The following is a 19,358-nucleotide window of genomic DNA, read 5'->3' as shown; positions in this document are numbered from 1 at the left end:
CATCTTCGTCTTCTTCACCTTCTTCGTCGTCATCGTTGTCGTCGTCGTCGTCTTCCTCTTCATCTTCTACTGTTTCGATTTTCTTTCTGACAAATGAGAGCCAGAACCTGCTTAGCTAACCGGATAAACTAATTCATGATAATATAAGAGTTTGTCCTGGAGTGTGCTAATACGTTATTTGTATCTTTTGAAGAGGACGGTTCTGTAGTAATATCTTAACCTAAAGCAATAATACTAATGAGTGTCCTGTCTGAAAGAGTATTGATTTAGGGCCCTTTACCAGCTGTCATATTATCTGATATGTTTGCTGTGTATTTACGTGAATACTAACTTACAAAGTTCACGTGTTTGTGTCAAATTCAGCAAAATTTAATTCTTTCGCTTTCCTACCTCTAAAATATATACTTGAGTTCATATCTGGCTGTTACATGATAGCAAGAAAAGCAACATTAACACGAATATTTGTTGAGTATATATCATAGTCTGATGGAGAAAGATAATTAAAATAGACTCTAAGTTAAGATGTTATGTTAGGTTTTTTTTTTTAGATTGTGACCAGTATGATCATCTATGTGTGCTTGAGATTTTTTTTTCTTTTCAAAAACAGCTATAATGGATTTCCAGTTCTTAGAAACAATTTATTTGAGAGACCTGAAGGATTTCTACAAACACGAAAGAACAAATTGCCTTCAAAGTCAAGTAGTCCTAGTAGCCCTTCTCCCATGTTCAGAAGAACAAAACAGGTGCTTTGACAATTTTGCATTCTTCATGTAATCAAGTGTTAGAACAAAAATAAATATGACACTCATCCTCCCTTAATATATTTTACTACCCCATATGTATGGCTAGATTATTATGCTCCTCAAAACATCCCCAAAATAATTTAGAGTAATGTGACTTCAAAAAATTAACTAGTTTTCTTATCTTGGAACTTTATTTCACATATTTTATAATACAGATTCAAGCACAGTCTTGAATATGTATTAATTATAGACAGATTTTGTTAGGGAAGTATATAAAAGCATATGACTTACACTTGTTCAGCATTCAGTTAAATAAGGATGCTTAAGTGTGACACTCTATTAATGAGACCCTTGCATTTTTTTCTAGGAAATTAAATCAGCCCATAAAATTGCCAAGAGGTACTCTTCCATTCCCCAAATGTGGTCTAGGTGTCTCCTGCGCCATTGTTACGGACTGTGGTTTATTTGTCTGCCAGCTTATGTGAAAGTGTGTCACTCAAAAGTCAGGGCCCTGAAAACAGCTTATGATGTCCTTAAAAAAATGCAGTCAAAAAAGATGGATCCACCTGATGAGGTAACGATTCTTTTTAAAAATGCACTATTTTATTCTAGATCTAAGTTCATAGATACCTTGTTTCCAAATACTTCTGAACTGTGTGTTTTCAGGTGTGCTACCGCATTCTTATGCAGCTTTGTGGGCAGTATGATCAGCCGGTGCTTGCAGTTCGAGTGCTTTTTGAAATGCAGAAAGCTGGTATTGACCCCAATGCCATCACTTATGGTTATTATAATAAGGTAATTACTTTGAGTTAATGGAGAAATGAGTATAACTTTTGTGATTATACAACCTTAATTTAATGGCAGAAATTATTGATTCAGGCTTTATTTGGCATTGTTTTTGGAGTATTAAAATATATTCTGTAAATCAAGTAAGATTTTTTGTTCCATTTTGTTGTTATACAACGTAGATATTCTTGGCTTGACTATAAAGCTGATGTGTGTTCACTGATACATATTGTTTTACTAATTATTTTATTTTGTTGAACGAATAGGCTGTTTTGGAAAGTACCTGGCCTTCAAGAAGTCATAGTGGCTATTTTCTTTGGACAAAAGTAAGGAACGTTGTTTTAGGAGTAGCACAGTTCAAAAGAGCTTTAAAGAAACACACACACTTATCACAAACAACTCTCTCAGGTAATTAAAGGTTCTTAAGAGATGTATTTATTTTACTTTGTAAAAAAGAAATTAATTGACTAATTATAATTTACATTTCTTAGAAATTTTAGTTTCAAAATATTTAATGATTTCTAATTTTTATTACCATTAAACAAATTCTAATATTATTTTTCCATTTAAAAAATACCTTAAGTCACTTTTTTTCTTTAACTGTTAAATTATCACTCTTTGGTGATCTTGTTTTAGTATTCATTAATAATTCATAGTAGTTATAGTTGTCATAGTTGTATTTTGCTAATTATGTGGAACGTTCATGTTCAGTATGAGTGGATTATTAGCTTGAGCAACAAACTAATGTGTATTTTTGGTATCTGCCTGAGTAGTAAAATGCTGTCAAATTGTGTTCTTAAGCAGATGGCAGTGACCTGGATGCTGTTAGTCATGGCAGCATGGATAGTGGTCATGGGACACACACTGTGGAGCAGGCACCTTTTAATACGGGTTTAATCAAAGTATATGCTACTGATGATAGATCTAGTACAGGTTTGTGTGTGCTTACGTATACATTTATTACAATACATTTTAAAAACTAAATTTGCTAGCCTGTCTTTTTGAGATTTTAATTCTCGGTGATGTATTTAGGTTAACTGTCACTTTTTAATTGTATATGTTAGGCACTTGGTTTGATATTGTGTCTAATAACTATATGCTATTTTTTTCATTCTTTATTGGAATAGATAAAAGTTTAAGAGAGTTATTCAAGTATTTAGTCCATGGTAATCCAATTAACTCTGGATAGCACACAGATCTCTGTATCTTGCCACTTTCCTAGGGTAAATTCGTAATTATGAAAATGTTACTAGAGTTTTTTAAAAAAGAAACTTAATAGCCCTGATCAGAGTTACTAGTACATATCAACATCAACTTCCTGGTTTTAACAGTGTGTTATGTTTCTTGTAAGATAATATTATTGACGGGAGCTGGGTGAAGAGTACACAGGAACTCTCTGTACTGTATTATTTTTGCAATTTCTTGTGAGTTTTAAACTATATTAAAAAGGTACAATAAAAACTTGCAAATACATATAGAAGTTATAGCATTCTAGCACTGAAGATACTATTAATTTCATTAAAATATCAGATTAGTACATAAGTTTTCTCTAAGAATTAAAACTGACACAATTTCTTGAATGATTTTGTCCTTTCCATTAGTACATTTTAAAAAGACACATGACTTTTTTTTTTCTTTTTTTTTGAGAGAGAACTTAAGTGATGGGGAGAGGGGGGAGCAGAGAGAGAGGGAGAAACAGACTCCCTGCTGAGCAGGGAGCCTGACTCAGAGTTCAATCTTAGGACCCCAAGATCATGACCTGAGCCAAAGGCAGACACTTAACTGATTGAGCCACCCAGGCATCCCATGACTTTTGAACAGAGTGTAAGAGCCACCTCTTAACAGAAAGAAATTTTAAATTAAAAAATCCAAGCATAAATAATGAAATATGAAGGCTTCTATCTCTACAAATGGTAATATTATCTTGGTCCGTCTCTTCTTTTGCCTACTTTAAAGAGTAATAAATGTAAACAAATTGTGTTGAAATGTAATTTTCATAGTTGTTCTTCCTTGGCTAGTTTTAGTTTTTAATCATGCAATGTGAATTTAATCGGAGTTATAGTAGTCATCCTCAGGCATTCGCTCTTAAAAATGAAGAAATTAGGGACGCCTGAGTGGCTCAGTCTGTTGGGCATCTGCCTTCAGCTCAGGTCATGATCCTAGGGTCCTGGGCTTGAGTCCCACATCAGGCTCCTTGCTTAGCAGGGAGCCTGCTTCTCCCTCTGCCTGCTTCTGCTCTCTCTCTCTCTGACAAATGAATAAATAAAATCTTTTTAAAAAATGAAGAAATCAATTTTTTTAGTCTCATTTTTATTTAAGTAATCTCTGCTCCCCATTTGGGGCTCAAACTCACAGCCCCAACATCAGGAGTCACACACTTTTCGAACTGAGCCAGCCAGGTGCCCCCTATCTTTTGTTTTTAACTATGGACTTTAAAAAGTCTATTTTAAAGCAGTACAGAATCTAATAAAAGCATGAATTTCATCAAGATTGTCTTCATAATTTTAAATTTTATTTTCTGTTGAAACAGAGCCAAAAGTTTGATTAGAAAAAATACAAACTCAAAATTATAACATATATTAAAGTAAATACCTAGTGATAATATAAATTTCTTTATACAGTTCAATACCAGTTTATAAAGCCGTTCCATATATAGTCTCTCTCATATAATCATAACCATGCTCTGTGTGTTGGAAATCTGGGGACTTGAAATCCAAACCAAAAGGTTAGGTGGTTTACTTAAAATCATGTCTCCTAAGATGGAGAACTAGGATTTAAAACCTTATGTTTTGATGCTAATCTAGTGAAAACAATTTGCAGAAACTACAGAGGGCCTTTCTTCTTATATCAGTGCAATGTTTGCCTAATTTTTTTCTCATTCCTGTGTATTTATACTCAGGTACAATTCAGTAATTATCCAACTGAATTTTCAGAGAAAGTAATTACCTATCAATACATTTAAATAAACTCATTTTCTTTGGTAGAATCATTTAGACATTTGGCTCCAGTGATCTATGTGTGAATGTTCTGTTATGAGTTCCCTGCAGATTTTTTGCTTAGTTGGAACTTTGACTTTCACCTAGAAACGTCAGAGGCTTAAAGAATATCTGGTCTGTCTGTAACTTTAGAAGCCCAGACAGTAGTATGAATGTACATAATCACTTTTGACTGCAGTATGGAGCCAAAAACAAATTATTTTGAGATCATCCTTTTCTTGCATTAATAGTGGTGGGGGAGGAGAGCTAACAAAAGAATGCTTTCAATTGGATGTTATCCAGAAAATTTCTCATAAGTAATCCTGGACACCAATATGTTGCTTCTAATTCCAGCTGTTCTCACTAAAGAAGTTTATGATAAACAGCATAGGGGTTTTGTTTCTTTTTTTTTTTTTTTTCTTTTTTTCCTAGGTGGCCAGTCTGATCTTGGATATAATTCATTATCTAAGGATGAAGTTAGAAGAGGAGATATATCTACTGAGGAAATTCAAGAAGAAAAAGATAAGAAGGGGAGTGATTCTAGTTCCTGTAGGTATTTCTTAAGTTGATATTGAATAAATTTGTGAACCTTTTTTGTTTTAAAGATTTATTTATTTATTTTAGAAAAAGAGAGAGCACAGGGAGGAAGGGTAGGGCAGAGGGAGAGGGAAAGAGAATCTTAAGCAGACTCCGTGCTGAGCATGGAGCCTGACACGAGACTCCATCTCACAACCCTGAGATCACAGCCTAAACTGAAACCAAGAGTCCAATGCCAACCAACTGCACCACCCAGGCATACTTACTGTGTGAAGTGTACAGCCTCAGTCACACAACACTCTCTGATCAATTACTACGCTTCTTATAGTAGAAATATATATGTATTTCTTCAAACAGTGACTCTTTTCTAAGGTTTAACAATATTTTTATTTAGTGGTTGTGTTAATGGTCTGCAACTCATATTCTCTCCCTTGCCTACCTCCATCAAAAGCAGTGTTTCACAACCAAAGAAGAAATGTAAAATGTATGTGTGGACCTCACGCATGACCAGTACTTAGTAAGTTGAAACACTTTAAGGCCTCAAATAAGTTTAATCATTTATTTGTGATCAGCAAATAGAGAGGTATTTGGTATTTTCTTATCACCTATTATCAGATAGAAATATTTACAACTAAAAGCTACTTCTCTTTGTTCCTTCTGTAATAGTATAATAGCTAAATAAATAAAAGCTAAATAGCTTCTTTATAGCTTTTATCTTAACACTTTCATTTTAATCTTGCAGTGTCAGAGAGCGAGAGTGCCAAAGGAAGTGCTGATTGTCTTCCTAAGCTCAATTATCAAAGTTCTTCCAGTATAGTTCGCTCCAGTGGTACAAATAACAATGGTGCTGATAAAATATCAGGAGAAAGCACAGGTGAGTTGAATAGTATACCTCTTTTATATGCAGAATATCTTATAGCTGTATTTCTAGTGAATTTTTTTAAGTCTTTATAAATCTCTAGGATTATTTTTTATATATTTGCAAAGCCTCTCATTGTATAGCTTAGTAGCTTGAATTCTGTATTTTATATTTTGTTCAAGCTTTTGTTTTAACACAGTATAAGGACAAACCTACAAGCCACATACCATCTTTTGAGTTTAGACTATTGGGACTTTCTGGAAGGGGGAAATGGGAGCAGGTGAGATGATCCATCTGAGGGTAACTTACACCCCCAATTTTTAAATGAAGCATAGAGTTCTCTAATCTTCATTATTGTCCGTACTTTTTTCAGAAGTAAAAGGATAGTCCTCAAGATAGTTTAGATAACAATACCTAATATTTTTTCTCTTCAAAGTGCTTTTTGGGGCACCTGGGAGGCTCAGTCAGTTGGGCATCCAGCTCTTGATATCAGCTCAGGTCATGATCTCAGGGTTATGGGATCAAGCCCAAGTCAGGCTTCACACTCAGCGGGGAGTCTGCTTGAGATTCTCTCTCCCCCTCTCTCTGCCCCTCCCCCCTGCTTCATGCTCTCTCTCTATATATATATAAAACAGATATAAAATTTTTTTTTAAAAAGTGCTTTCTAGGGGCGCCTCAGTGGCTCAGTGGGTTAAAGCCTCTGCCTTCGGCTCAGGTCATGATCGCAGGGTCCTGGGATTGAGCCCCGCATCGGGCTATCTGCTCAGCGGGGAGCCTGCTTCCCCCTCTCTCTCTGCCTGCCTCTCTGCCTACTTGTGATCTCTCTCTGTCAAATAAATAAAATAAAAATCCTTTTTTAAAAAAGTGCTTTCTATGTATTATTTTATGTTTACTAATACAGCAATGCTTATATTCATGAAGGGATATTAGCACTATATTAATGAGAAAATTAAGGCATAATCTGGCTGTTGGCAGGTCATGTAAATTATCAGCTAGTTAATGGAAAGGTCAGTTTTGGATTTGAGATAACGCTTGGTCTCACAAATTTTTCATCAGAGCAGTTTTTGGGGGGTTAAATAGACATAGCATTCAAAGCTCCTAGTGTTACGAGCCTGCTATTTTATATGCTATTTTATGTTGGTATTAGCTCAGTTCTGTATCACACAGGATCTAAACAAATCTTGAAGGATTGAGCTGTCAAGGCTGTAATCTCTCTGTTTATACATGGCCTTGCTACAGTGATCCTTGTTCTTCTGCAGCATAGTGAGATATGCCTCCAGCTCAGGGGTAGGCAGACTATGGCCCATGGGCCACACTGGGCCTGCAGCCTCTGTTTATACAAGCCCATGAGCTAAGAACGGCTTTTACATTTTTAAATGACTGAAGAAATTAGAAAAAGAATAGTATTTGTGACATGGTAATTAACATGAAAGGCGAACATCAGTGTTCACAAACAAAGGTTTATTGGAGCATAATAACACTCACTCATTTTTGTACAGTCTGGTTGCTTTTGCAGTCCATCAGCAGGGCTGTGTAGTTGCCACAGAGACTGTGTGGCCTGCAAAGACTGAAACATTTACTGTCTGGCCCTCGACAGAAAAAGTGTGCGGACTCACCTGCTCTAGCTGTTTAAAAAAAAAAGTTAAATGATCTGTAACTTTCTTCGCATTTCTTTCTTAGATCATTGTTACAACTTAAACATTAAAATTTGTTTTCTTGGGATCATGGAATTGCCTCACAACCTAGTCAGTGTCTAATTATAACCCATAATAACTTGCCTTTGGTAGCCTTTGCCTTATTGTTCTTTTATTACTGTCTATTCATGCTCGCCTTTTTCTGAAGATCTGCTTTTATGACCCCTGTTTTAATATAATTGTAAACCATCCTTTGATCCTGGCATTTTGTCATAGTATTCAGCATCTGACTCATCATCTGACTTTGGTTACCCTTTATGCTTAACAAGTCAGGTTTTAAAAGCCTGTAATAGAGGTTTCCTAGGTGTGAATTAGAGTTATTAGTTCATCTTTGAGATTTTGGGCTTGAAAGCATTCCCATCTGTTAAATTCTATGGATTTATCACTACTGTATATGGGATTTATAGGAATACTTATTTCTCAATAATGCTTTTCTTATATACTAGTACATGCAAGGAGTCAAAGGATTTTTTAGGTTTATGTTTTGTAGTACAACATATGGATATTTTATATGACTGTATAATATGAATAGCTATATATATATGAATAGCTATGTATCTGATAGCTTCTAAAAGATACTGGAGTGAAAGAGATATCTTCATGTTTAACTCAATATTGAAATAAAATCATCACCCTGTAGTTACTTCACGATTACATTGAGAATTTAACATTTTGATAAATGTATATTGAATAACTGAGAGTTGAACCACAAGAAAATTTATTCTGAAATAAAACCTACTCAGAGATGTTTTTCTAAGCCTAATTCTGGTTGCTATTTAACTTTTTATCTTTAGCTACGATATTTAGCTATAGTATGTTGTATTATAATACATTATACTGTGTCAAATTCTGGGGTGGTCTGTTTGACAGTTGTTTTCCAGCAGACAGTGTTCATTCACTAATTAGTCCTTGAGCTCCTGCTATATGTAACCAGATGTTGGGTGTTTCTGGGGATATGATAAGGAACAGCAAAACAAAAAAAAAACATGGTCCAGTCCCTTAGGCCTTCATGGAGAAAGCAGGTGGAGAGATGGGAAAACATTAATCGAATAATCAAGTAAATGTAAAAAGGCTCTGAGATTAAATACTGTGAAGAAGGGCTGTAAGTTTCTACAAGAACATAAAATAAATGGATGTGTCCTGGGTTTGGGGGGGGGGGGTCGTTGGTCATGGAAGACTTCCTTCGCAAATATGAAGTCTGAGTCAACAACAAATCAGAGCAGGGATTGCAAAGGAGGAATTGAGAGAGAGATTTCCAGGCAGAGGGAAGCAATGTGTGAAAGGCTATGTGGTAGGAAGGGATTATAGAACGTTCTAAATCTGAAAAGGGGCTAGTATTTCAGCTAGGAATTCTTTCAGTTTAAGACTCAGGAAATATGATTAGCAGTCACTTACACACATCAAGGGTTTTCTCCTCAATTAAGAAATTCAAAGGTAAACAGTTGCTCAAGATGTTAATTCCAGGGCTTCGCCATCAGTTCTCTGGACCTGACCATATTTATAATAGGAGCACTGGCAACTTCATGCATCACCAGTCTGTGTGAGGCAGAAAAAAAATGGGGAAGGGAACCAACCGCCAGCCACATCTATCCCCTTTTGTCCGGAAAACAAAAATTATCCAGAAACCTTCAGTAATTACCACTTTAACACTACTGGCCAGAATTGTGTCATAGAACCACCTGACTCAAGGAATTGAAATCGTTTTTGGCTCTTAGAGACATGCAGCACCCAGCATAGTCTGGTGGAATTAGCATGCATATGAACCTGGGATTGGACTAACTTAACTGTACATGGCCAGATAGTATTTTAGGCCTTGCAGACCACATCCTATTCTGTCACATGTTCTTCTTTGTGGTATGTGACTGTCAACGTAAAATCCTTTGAGTCTGTGCAAAAACGGTCCACAGGCCAGATTAGGCTCAGAACCATAGTTTGGCAACCCCTGGTATAGTTGGATAACCAGCTTTATTTGTCTTCAGGCCGTAACATGGTTTTGACTTTGCAAGGGGATCCCCTGCCCACCGATTTAAGTGCAATCCCAGTGTACTGTTTTAGGATTATAAACTCCCTCCAAGTCTTTGATGATATTTAATCTGTCAAACAGAAGGTTTCCTAGAATGTTACAAGAAAGTATACTTTTGGTTTCTCATGCCCTTAGTCATAAGGTGATAAAGAAACAAAGAATAGACTTTACCTTTCTGCTATGCTATTTTCCTTGTTAATGGTATATGCTTATTACATTACTAGTTTGTAGGCTCTTATGGTCTCCAGTATTCCCTTTTATGGCCTATCCTGTTACCTAAATGCATCACATGGCAGGAAAAAGGCACATTTTTAGTAATTGCCTTGTTATAGCACACTAGTTCTGCTGGATAAGCATATAAAAAGAATAGTTGACAATACCATACCTAGACTAATGCTTTAGAAGACCCCCACAAAATAAGGACAATTAAAGTGATCAGAAATCTGACTTGCTGCTTTCAGCATTAGTTCCTGAGTAATTTGGCAAAAAGCAGTGAAAAGTTTCTGAGTAGAAAATAGCCATTCACATTTAACCGGTATAAATTTGCAAACCATATATAAAATAAAGGTAAAATTATTTAGCCACATCTATAGTCATAAGATTTAGAGTTTTAAAATAATCCTTATATATGGATAAAGCTAACATAGCTGCCTTTTATTTGGTTTGGTTTAGCATTTTTGGTTTTGTTTTTCATTTTTATAGGTAGAAGATTCAGAATCTAAAGGTCATCTAGTTTAACCACAATTGTATAACCATTGTCTAATCAATTTAGTGGAATTAATATAAATATATTATTATTATTAAATATAAGAAAGGTACATTAAAAAATTTTTTTTGAGTACAGTGTTACATTAGTTTCAGCGTACGGAATAGTGATTCAGCTTTTCTCTACGTATGCTGTCCTCGCCACAGTTGTAGCTGCCATCTGTCACCATACAATGCTATTACAATCTCACTGACCATATTCCCCCTGCTATGCCTTTTATTCCTGTGACGTATTTCTTCTCTGAAAGCCTGTATCTCCCATTCTAATAAAGGTAAATATTAATCTTAATTTAAAAGTTTTAAAAAGCAGTACATGCTTATGTCTCAGCACATACCGTTTATATTTGAATCCCACTTCCATCACTTACGGACTGGGTAACTTTAGGCTAGCTAATTCATCTGTCTGAGTGGCAGTTTCCTCTCATCCCATAAGGATGTTGGCATGATTACAGTAGATAATGTAAGTCAAGTGCCTAGTTATAGTGTCTGTCAAATAGCAGGCACTCCGCGAGTATTTGCTATTATCATTTTCATTCTTAGTGTTTTAAATATTTAAGATATATCTGCCCATTACATTTTTCATCGCTAAAAGCACTCTTCTTGTTTTTCAGAAAGTACATCTGAGCTGCTGTTGCTATCATCTTTTGAAGGTACAAATGAAACAGGAAACAGTCAAAGTGGGTGCTTCAGGAAAAGACATAAAAGTGACAATGAACCTAATTTGCAGCAGCAACTGTCCTGGGGAAGCAGAAACCGCAATCTTAGTGGAGGAGTGCTGATGGGACTCATGCTCAATAGAATCAACCAGGAGGCAAACCCTGGAGATATGGTCGAAAAACTAGGAGCTGATGCAAAAATTCTTTCAAACGTTATCTCAAAAAGCACAAGACCAACTAGTCTTGATATTGGGAAGCCACCTTTAAGATCAAAAAGAGACAGTCTAGAAAAGGAATCTAGTGATGACGATACACCTTTCGATGGTTCTCATTGTTTGGCAGATAAAGTGGATTCTCCTGTTATTTTTGATTTGGAAGACTTAGACAGTGAGACAGATGGATCAAAAGTGGGATACCCTGCTTCGCAAAACCCCAAGAGGATTCAGCGTGTGAGCAGCAGCTTTTCAGTAAAACCTTCTGAAAAAACGGATGTTGCCACAGGATTTGATCCCCTCTCTCTTTTGGTTGCTGAGACTGAACAGCAGCAAAAAGAGGAGGAAGAAGAGGATGACGAAGATAGCAGAAGCGTTTCAACACCATCTGCCAGGCGTGACTTAGCCGAAGAGATTGTGATGTATATGAATAACATGAGCAGTCCTTTGACCAGCCGCACGCCAAGCATCGATTTACAACGGGCATGTGATGACAAATCAACCAGTAAGAAAAGTCCAACATTGGTCAAGGCGTGCAGAAGATCTAGCCTGCCTCCCCATTCTCCAAGGCCAATGAGACTTACCAAATCTAAAAGTTATACAAAAACTGAGGAGAGACCACGGGACAGACTCTGGTCTTCTCCAGCCTTCTCACCTTCTTGCCCATTTAGGGAAGAATCTCAAGATGCATTAACTCATTCATCACCTTCATTTAATTTAGATACACTGCTGGTACCTAAACTAGATGTTCTAAGGAACAGTATGTTCACTGCTGGGAAAGGAGTTGCAGAGAAAGCCAGCAAATGGTATTCAAGATTCACCATGTATACCACATCATCTAAAGTAAGTTTTCTACTTTCCCTTTTGCCTTCCTCCACCACCAAAGTCCCTTTCTTGCAAAAATGTCCCATTTTTACCATGCTCCTTGAACACAACTTTACCAAAAAGACTCTTTGAACGCATAAAGTTTATAAGTATCACAACTTGAACTTAGATAATAAGGAATGCAAATTCATTAAGGTTATGTTACAAACATACTATAAGTATAGTTTTAAAAGAAAATGACTTGTAGCTGGAGTAAAAATCAGTGTCATATGAAAATGCTTACTGAGCTTTATTATTTCCTTCAAAATGCAGATTTTTTTTTTCAGGTAGTGTCTAGCATGCCTTCAAAAATTACTGGCTGACATAGGACTTTTCCTCCTAGTTCAGATGGAGTAGCTTGTGATAGACCTATATACACATCTCCCAAGAGCAAAGAGCTAAATGAAATATAAAAATTTTGTTTAAAGTAATCAGAGAATTGCTAAAGCAACTAGAAAGTAGAGGTGCAAGATTCTAGCCAGAATTGCAGAGATGAGCCCGAAGTTCTACAGCTGCTTCCCCCTGAGGGCGTTTGTTGAGAACAAGGGGTTGCAAATCCAGGTTTTGCCTTGAAGGACTGAGGAGAGCTGGCGGGGGACACAGAACTTTTGGATCTTGTGGAACTGGACAGATGAAAATGGAGGCTTGAGGGTCCTCAGGTACACTGGTTTTTTTCCTTCAAGACTTTTTCCAAATACTGATACTGCATGAGGCAGGAGACTAAAAAAGTAAGCAGAAAGTCTCTGACAAAGAAGAGTTTTCAGCAGTTCCGTGGTGCTGGGAATAGTCACAAAGAGTTTATAAATTTTAGGGGCAGGTGGAGGAGATAGAAGCCGGAAGAGCTTTGGTAACCACACCAAGTCCTTTGTTGGAAGTCCTGCAGAGCCATGCCTTAGAAGCATTGGCAAACCAGAGTTGGACTACACCTGACCAAAACTGCAGCCTAGGCTTGACTCAGGTCAGCCTGTGATTGGACTATCAGACTATCTGACACATGAAAGACTGTGTCCTTTCGGGAGGAACAGAATATCATCTGGAGTCCTTATAGTTTTTTATATTATTTAATTAAAAATGCTGTACCCGGAGACAGGACCATAACTTAGAAAACAAAAGAAAAATTCAGGTGATCCTAGTATTTAAATTAGCAAGAGGCTTTGAAATAATTCTAATATGTTCGAGAACATCAAGGGAAAGCTGAAGAAAAACAGCTGCAAAGGTAGAAAATTTCACCAGATAATTAACTATTTAAAAAAATCAAGTATAAACTTGAGAACCGAAAAAGACATGAAATTAAAAATGCAATAGTTGGATTTAACAGCAGACAAAATACAGAAAAAGAAAGTTCGTAAACTAGATGGAAACTCAGTTGAAAATATCCACTCTGAAGCAGATTGGAAATCAAACGGAAAATTAAAAAAACGAATGTAGGATTTAGTGAAAATGTCTAACACTGATGTAATTGAGTTCCAGAAGAGGACAGAATGAGATAGGAGGAACATTTAAAAAGTGAATTGCCAAAAATTTTTCTGAAGTGATTAAAGATGGCAACTCACATATTTAGAAGATCTACAAATGTCAAGCAGAATAAATGCAAAGAAAACCATACTTATGTATCTAATTTTAAGACAGATGAAAATGGAATACAAAGAGGAAATCTTAAAAGTAATCAGAGAAAAGAGCTATCTTACCTTCAAATGGAAAAACAGTAAGAAACTGCCACTTGTCTTCTGAACAAAGAAGCCTCTTGCTAATTTAAATACTAGGATCACCTGAATTTTTCTTTGCTATCAGGAGACCCTGGAAAGATTCCTTCTGAGCACTGAAGGACAATAACTGTCACCCTATTTTCCTACACCCAGCAAATATCATCTTTAAAAATGAGGGTGAGGGGCGCCTGGGTGGTTCAGTCGGTTGAGCATCAACAGACCCTTGGTTTCAGCTCTGGTCATGATCTCAGGGTTGTGGGATCAGGCTCTGAGCTCAGTGGGGAGTCTGCCTTAAGATTCTCTCCTTCTAGGGACGCCTGGGTGGCTCAGTTGGTTAAGCAGCTGCCTTCGGCTCAGGTCATGATCCTAGCGTCCTGAGATCGAGTCCCACATCGGGCTCCTTGCTCGGCGGGGAACCTGCCTCTGCCTGCCTTTCTGTCTGCCTGTGCTCGCTCTCTCTCCCTCTCTCTCTGACAAATAAATAAAATCTTTAAAAAAAAAAAAAAAAAAAGATTCTCTCCTTCTGCCCCTCTCATGGGGGGCAGGGTGTCAGAGAGTGTGTGTGTGTGTGTGTGTGTGTGTGTGTGTGTGTGTGTGTGTTGTGGGTTCTCTTTTTCTCTCTCTCAAATAAATAAATAAATCTTTAAAAAAAAAATCAAAATAGGGGAGCCTGGGTGGCTCAGTGGGTTAAAGCCTCTGCCTTCGGCTCAGGTCATGGTCCCGGGGTCCTGGGATCGAGCCCTGCATCGGGCTGTCTGCTCAGCAGGGAGCCTGCCTTCCCCTCTCTCTCTGCCTGCCTCTCTACCTACTTGTGATCTCTGTCTGTCAAATAAATAAATAAAATCTTTTTAAAAAATCAAAATAAAAGTGAGGGTGATAGTCCTAGCTCCACTGGAGACATAAAGCTGCTAAAGCCCATCCCTCCCACTGATTATAACTGAAAACCCCAGACAAGATGCAAAAAAAAAACAAAAAACAAAACAAAACAAAACAAAAAAACCCAAATATCTAAGGATTCTGAAAAACCAGGCAGATTGTGGGGGGGACACAGACAGATGTGAATTCCCCATTTTCTTTTCTCATGCATCTCTACCCCAAGAGCAGGCTCCAGTCACAGTGTAGTGTGACAGCCCTGGCAGATGAAAATTCAAGAGAAACCCCCTGGTTCCTGGACAAAGGAGCCAGAGAAGTGGACATCTGAGAGTTGGAGAGTTTGAGGGGAATCTGAGAGAAGGGGATTCCCAGATTCTGTGAATGGCCCACACGAGTGTCAAGCCTAGCTCTTGAGCTGCACATAACATAGGATAAAAGTGAACCAGCAGAGACAAGTCTTACAGAAGTGACTAAGAATTAAGTCACTGTCTACAAAAATTGAAACACAAATTACAGTCTGAACATAACTGAACATAATAACTCAGTAACAAATCCTGCTATAACAAAAGCATCAGTGTTCTCCAAGATATTATAACAGTACCCAACCACACAGCATAACATTCACAGTGCCAAAATAAAATCCAGGATTACTTGATTTATCAAGTAATTGGTTAATTGATAAAACCAGTTCTCAAGGGAAAGACAACCCTGAGATGACCCAGATGTTGGAATTATCCTGACAGAAACTCTGAAGTAGCTATCATAACTAGGTTCCCTGAAGTTAAAGAAAAACACATTCAAAATAAATGAAAAGGAAGGAATTGTCAGCAAGAAATAGAAACTATTTTTTAAAAAGCACATTTTATAACTAAAAAAAAATACACTCTGAAGTCATTGGATGGGTTCCGTAGCAGAATGGAGAAAATAGAGGAAAAAATCCACTGAACATGAAGACTGAGTAATAGAAGTTATCCAATTAGAAGAACAGAGAGAGAAAAACCTTTTGCAAAATGAACGGAACCTCAGAGACTTGTGGGACAGTATTAAAAGGAATAACATATAATTGGGGTTCCAGAAGTATGAGAGGAAAAGATTGTGGTAGAAAAGATACCTGAAGAAATAAATAATGGAGAAACAAGTAAATAAGAAATAACTTCTCAAATTTGGTGAAGGATTTAGATTTATAGATAAAGGAAGGTCAGTAAACTATAGACAGAATAAACACAAGGAAAACCACTTCTACACACACATAAGCAAACTGCTAAAAAGCGAAAATGCCCATCTGCTAATAAAATGGCTGTTGGGAAGAAAAAATTTAAAAACTTGAAAACTATTAAAGAAAAATGACACAGAGGAATAAGGGTTTGAAAAACCATGTATTTTTTAACCACAATCCATGGACCAAAGAATAAATGCGAATAACACCTTGCAATTGTTAAAAGACCTGTCAACCCAGAATTTTATATCCAGTGAAAATATCCTTCAGGGGGAAAGGTGAAATAAAAACATTTTCAGATAAAAGAAGAGAATCCTGGCCAGCAGACCTGTTATGTGAGATAGGCTAAAGGAAGTTCTTCAGGCTGAAGAAAAATAATAACCACAGAGAAAACTGGACCTGCAGGAATGAAGGAGGAATAGAATACGTGGTAAATAGTTAATATAAAAGACTACTTTTTTTCCTCTTAAGTAATTGCCCAAAACAAAAATTATGACATTATCTTATGGAATATTCAATATATGTACATGTCTTACAGTGATAAAGGGATTCACTCTGCTGATAGTCACTATAGTTATGTTATTATATACCAAGTGGTACAGTACTAACTTTAAGTAGACTGTAAATGACTGGATGTGTATGATTCCTAGAGCACCCACTTTTTAAAATATGAGATATAGTGGAAAAGCCAATATAGATATTCACATAATCCTGAAAATAACAACTCAACACACACTCAACATGACTAGAAAAAAATAAGTTGTATTATCTGGGCAGTAGGATTATAGATACTTAAATTTTTTTTTCTTTATGCAAAAATTCATATTGACTAGATTTTCTTAATGTATGGTTGGTATAACCAGAAAAACATTGAACTTATAGTTTGGTGTTCTCAAGAATGAAAACTAGAAATACATGTCTTTGAAACCTAGATTATTATGGAAAATAATAAAATGTAAATATACATGAAATTTTAAAAGAATAAAATGCAGTTCTAATGGTATCATCCTGGGAGGAAAATGAACAGTAAATAAAGCTTCAAAGTTAGCAAGGGTATCTAACCAACAGGTTTCTCTACTTCATGTAACTAAAAATGCTATCTAAATGATTTCCCACCCGTGTTTGTCCAAATTAATAGCCCTTGTAAAATTGGTGGTTTTATTTCTGTAGACTTAATGTTGATTAACTGATCATCTGGGTGATTAAACATTTCCTCTGCCTTAGGAGTGACATTTTAAATAATTAAATTTAAATATGAAGGAAATTAAGCTTATAATTATGTCCTTAGGATCAAAGTTCTGATCGTACCAGTCTTTCTTCAGTGGGAGCCCAGGATTCCGAATCTACCTCTTTAACAGATGAAGATGTTTGCCATGAGTTGGAAGGAGCCACTCCCTCCCAAGAGAGCAGTGCCACTTCAGGGACTAAGGGAATTGATTTCAGCAGAACAAGCCTGGAAAGTTCTGCCTCCTTAGAAGGTTTGTCCAGTTTGGTCCTACTGCATTTATATGTCATGTCTTTACCTTTTTTCCTTGTTTCAATTTTGCAAAAGATTTACATGGCTCCAAAGTCAAAACAGTAAGAACCAGGGCACTTGTAGAGAGCTGTGCTGTCCATCTCCACCCCTGTATCTTGTTTTCTCCCTGTGCCTAGAAGTAACCATTTTTATTCATTTTGATTTATCCTTCCGTTGTTTTTTCTTTAAAAATATAGGGATATCTTCTTACTCAGAAAGTAATGTACCTTCCCATTCTTTGTGTTTTTCACTTAACAACATATCCTAAAGATCATTCCGTATCATCACATTGCATTGTTCCTTACTCATTTTTACGGTTGCATAGTTAATCATCTGTGGATATATCAGAGTTTATTTTAATCACTTCCCTACTGATGGACATTAAGTATCTAGTCTTTGACTATTATAAATAATGCTATGATGCATATATGTCATTATATTTTTGCAAGGGTATCTTTGAAAGATACAAATTCTTCCTTGAAGTGATGCTGCCAAAGTTGCCTTCCCCAGGGGTGTATACTAGTTAGCATTCCCACTGGCGGTATATAAGAATACCTATTTCCCCACAGCCGTGTCAACAAAATATGTTGGCAGACTTTGGGATTTTTGCCACCTAATCAATGAGGACTGTATTTCAGTTTAGTTTTCATTTATATTCCTCTTGTAAGTTGAGTAACTATTTATATGTTTAAGGACTATTTGTATTTCTTTTTCTATGGACTGCCTTTGTCACTTGTTGGCCCTTTTTTTAAAAAGTTTTATTAGTTCTTTTTATATAGCAATATATAGTCTCATATAATTGCCAGATACTTTCTCCAATTTTGTCAAGTTTTTGTGCATTGTTTTTTTTGTTTGTTTGTTTGGGTTTTTTGGGGGGGGGGGGGTTGCCACACAGAAATTTTTAATTTTATGTCATCAAATTTATCAGTACTTCCCTCCTGCTTCTGGATTTGGAGATATTAGGAAAGATGTCCCCTTCCCTAGGCTCAACGGTGTTTTCTTCTGACACTTCTTTGGTTTTCTTTTTAGCATTTTCTGAGATCAATAACCTTTCTGTGTAAAGGACTGTACCTTAAATATTTTAGGTTTTGCGGGCCACACACCTCTCTGTCACATATTCTTTGTTATCGTTTTCTTTTTCTAACACTTTAAAATGTAAAAACCATTCTTAGCTTGTAGCCATACACAAGTGGCTTTGACTCCCGATTTAGATATTTAATCCATTTGAAATGTATCCTAGGATATGGTGTGAGGAATGGATTCACTATAATATTTTTTGACGTGCACCTTTGTACTTTCAAAGAGCTTTTATTGGGGCACCTGGGTGGCTCAGTCGTTAAGCTTCATGACCTTCAGCTCAGGTCATGATCCTGGGCGGGGTCCTGGGATCTAGCAGTGCATCTGGCTCCCTGCTGGGCGGGAAGCCTGATTCTCCCTCTCTTGCTGCATCTCTCTCTGTCAAAGAAATAAATAAAAATCTTAAAAAAAAAAAAAAAGCCTTTATTGTAGGGACTTTCAAATGTACACAGAAGTGGAAAGAATAGCCCAATGAACCCCCAATTACCCTTTACCCAATTGCAACAGTTATCAACAAACGGCCAATCTTGTTTAATCTTTCCCTCTCCTATAGTCCCACTATTTTTTCCTTGCCCAGTGGATTATTTTAAAGTAAATACCAGACAGCATATAATTTTATTCATCAATACTTCCATATGTAGCTCTAAAATATAAGGACTTCAATGTTTTATATTGTTTAAAAAAATGGAATTCAACCAAATAAATTTGAAGATCTAACTAGCTTTATTAACAATTGATGAAACAGGCAGCATCCCATCTAGCAAGTAGAGGGGAGCTCCAAGAACTATACAAAATGGAAGGTTTTTATAGAAGAAGGGTGGGGTAAGAAAGTTATTAGCAAAAGAGAAAGATATTC

At 36.5% G+C, this 19,358-nt stretch overlaps 1 protein-coding gene across 1 annotated transcript in view; it reads left to right on the top strand.

Moving 5' to 3' along the window:
• Positions 1-19,358, top strand: part of LOC111153278 (DENN domain containing 4A) — a 123,768-nt gene that overhangs the window by 86,231 nt on the left and 18,179 nt on the right. Inside the window, exons 16-24 of the mRNA XM_022512201.1 lie at positions 608-743; positions 1,111-1,317; positions 1,410-1,538; positions 1,796-1,937; positions 2,331-2,462; positions 4,937-5,053; positions 5,784-5,915; positions 10,994-12,093; positions 17,198-17,387. Of these exons, the coding sequence (XP_022367909.1) occupies positions 608-743; positions 1,111-1,317; positions 1,410-1,538; positions 1,796-1,937; positions 2,331-2,462; positions 4,937-5,053; positions 5,784-5,915; positions 10,994-12,093; positions 17,198-17,387 (2,285 nt within the window). The remainder of the gene's footprint in view (positions 1-607; positions 744-1,110; positions 1,318-1,409; positions 1,539-1,795; positions 1,938-2,330; positions 2,463-4,936; positions 5,054-5,783; positions 5,916-10,993; positions 12,094-17,197; positions 17,388-19,358) is intronic.

Source organism: Enhydra lutris, unplaced genomic scaffold, assembly GCF_002288905.1.
Source record: "Enhydra lutris kenyoni isolate GAN:26980312 unplaced genomic scaffold, ASM228890v2 scaffoldscaffold31, whole genome shotgun sequence".
Taxonomy (NCBI): domain Eukaryota; kingdom Metazoa; phylum Chordata; class Mammalia; order Carnivora; family Mustelidae; genus Enhydra; species Enhydra lutris.
The sequence above is the reverse complement of the archived record's forward strand: the minus strand, read 5'-3'. Positions and strand labels throughout refer to the sequence as shown.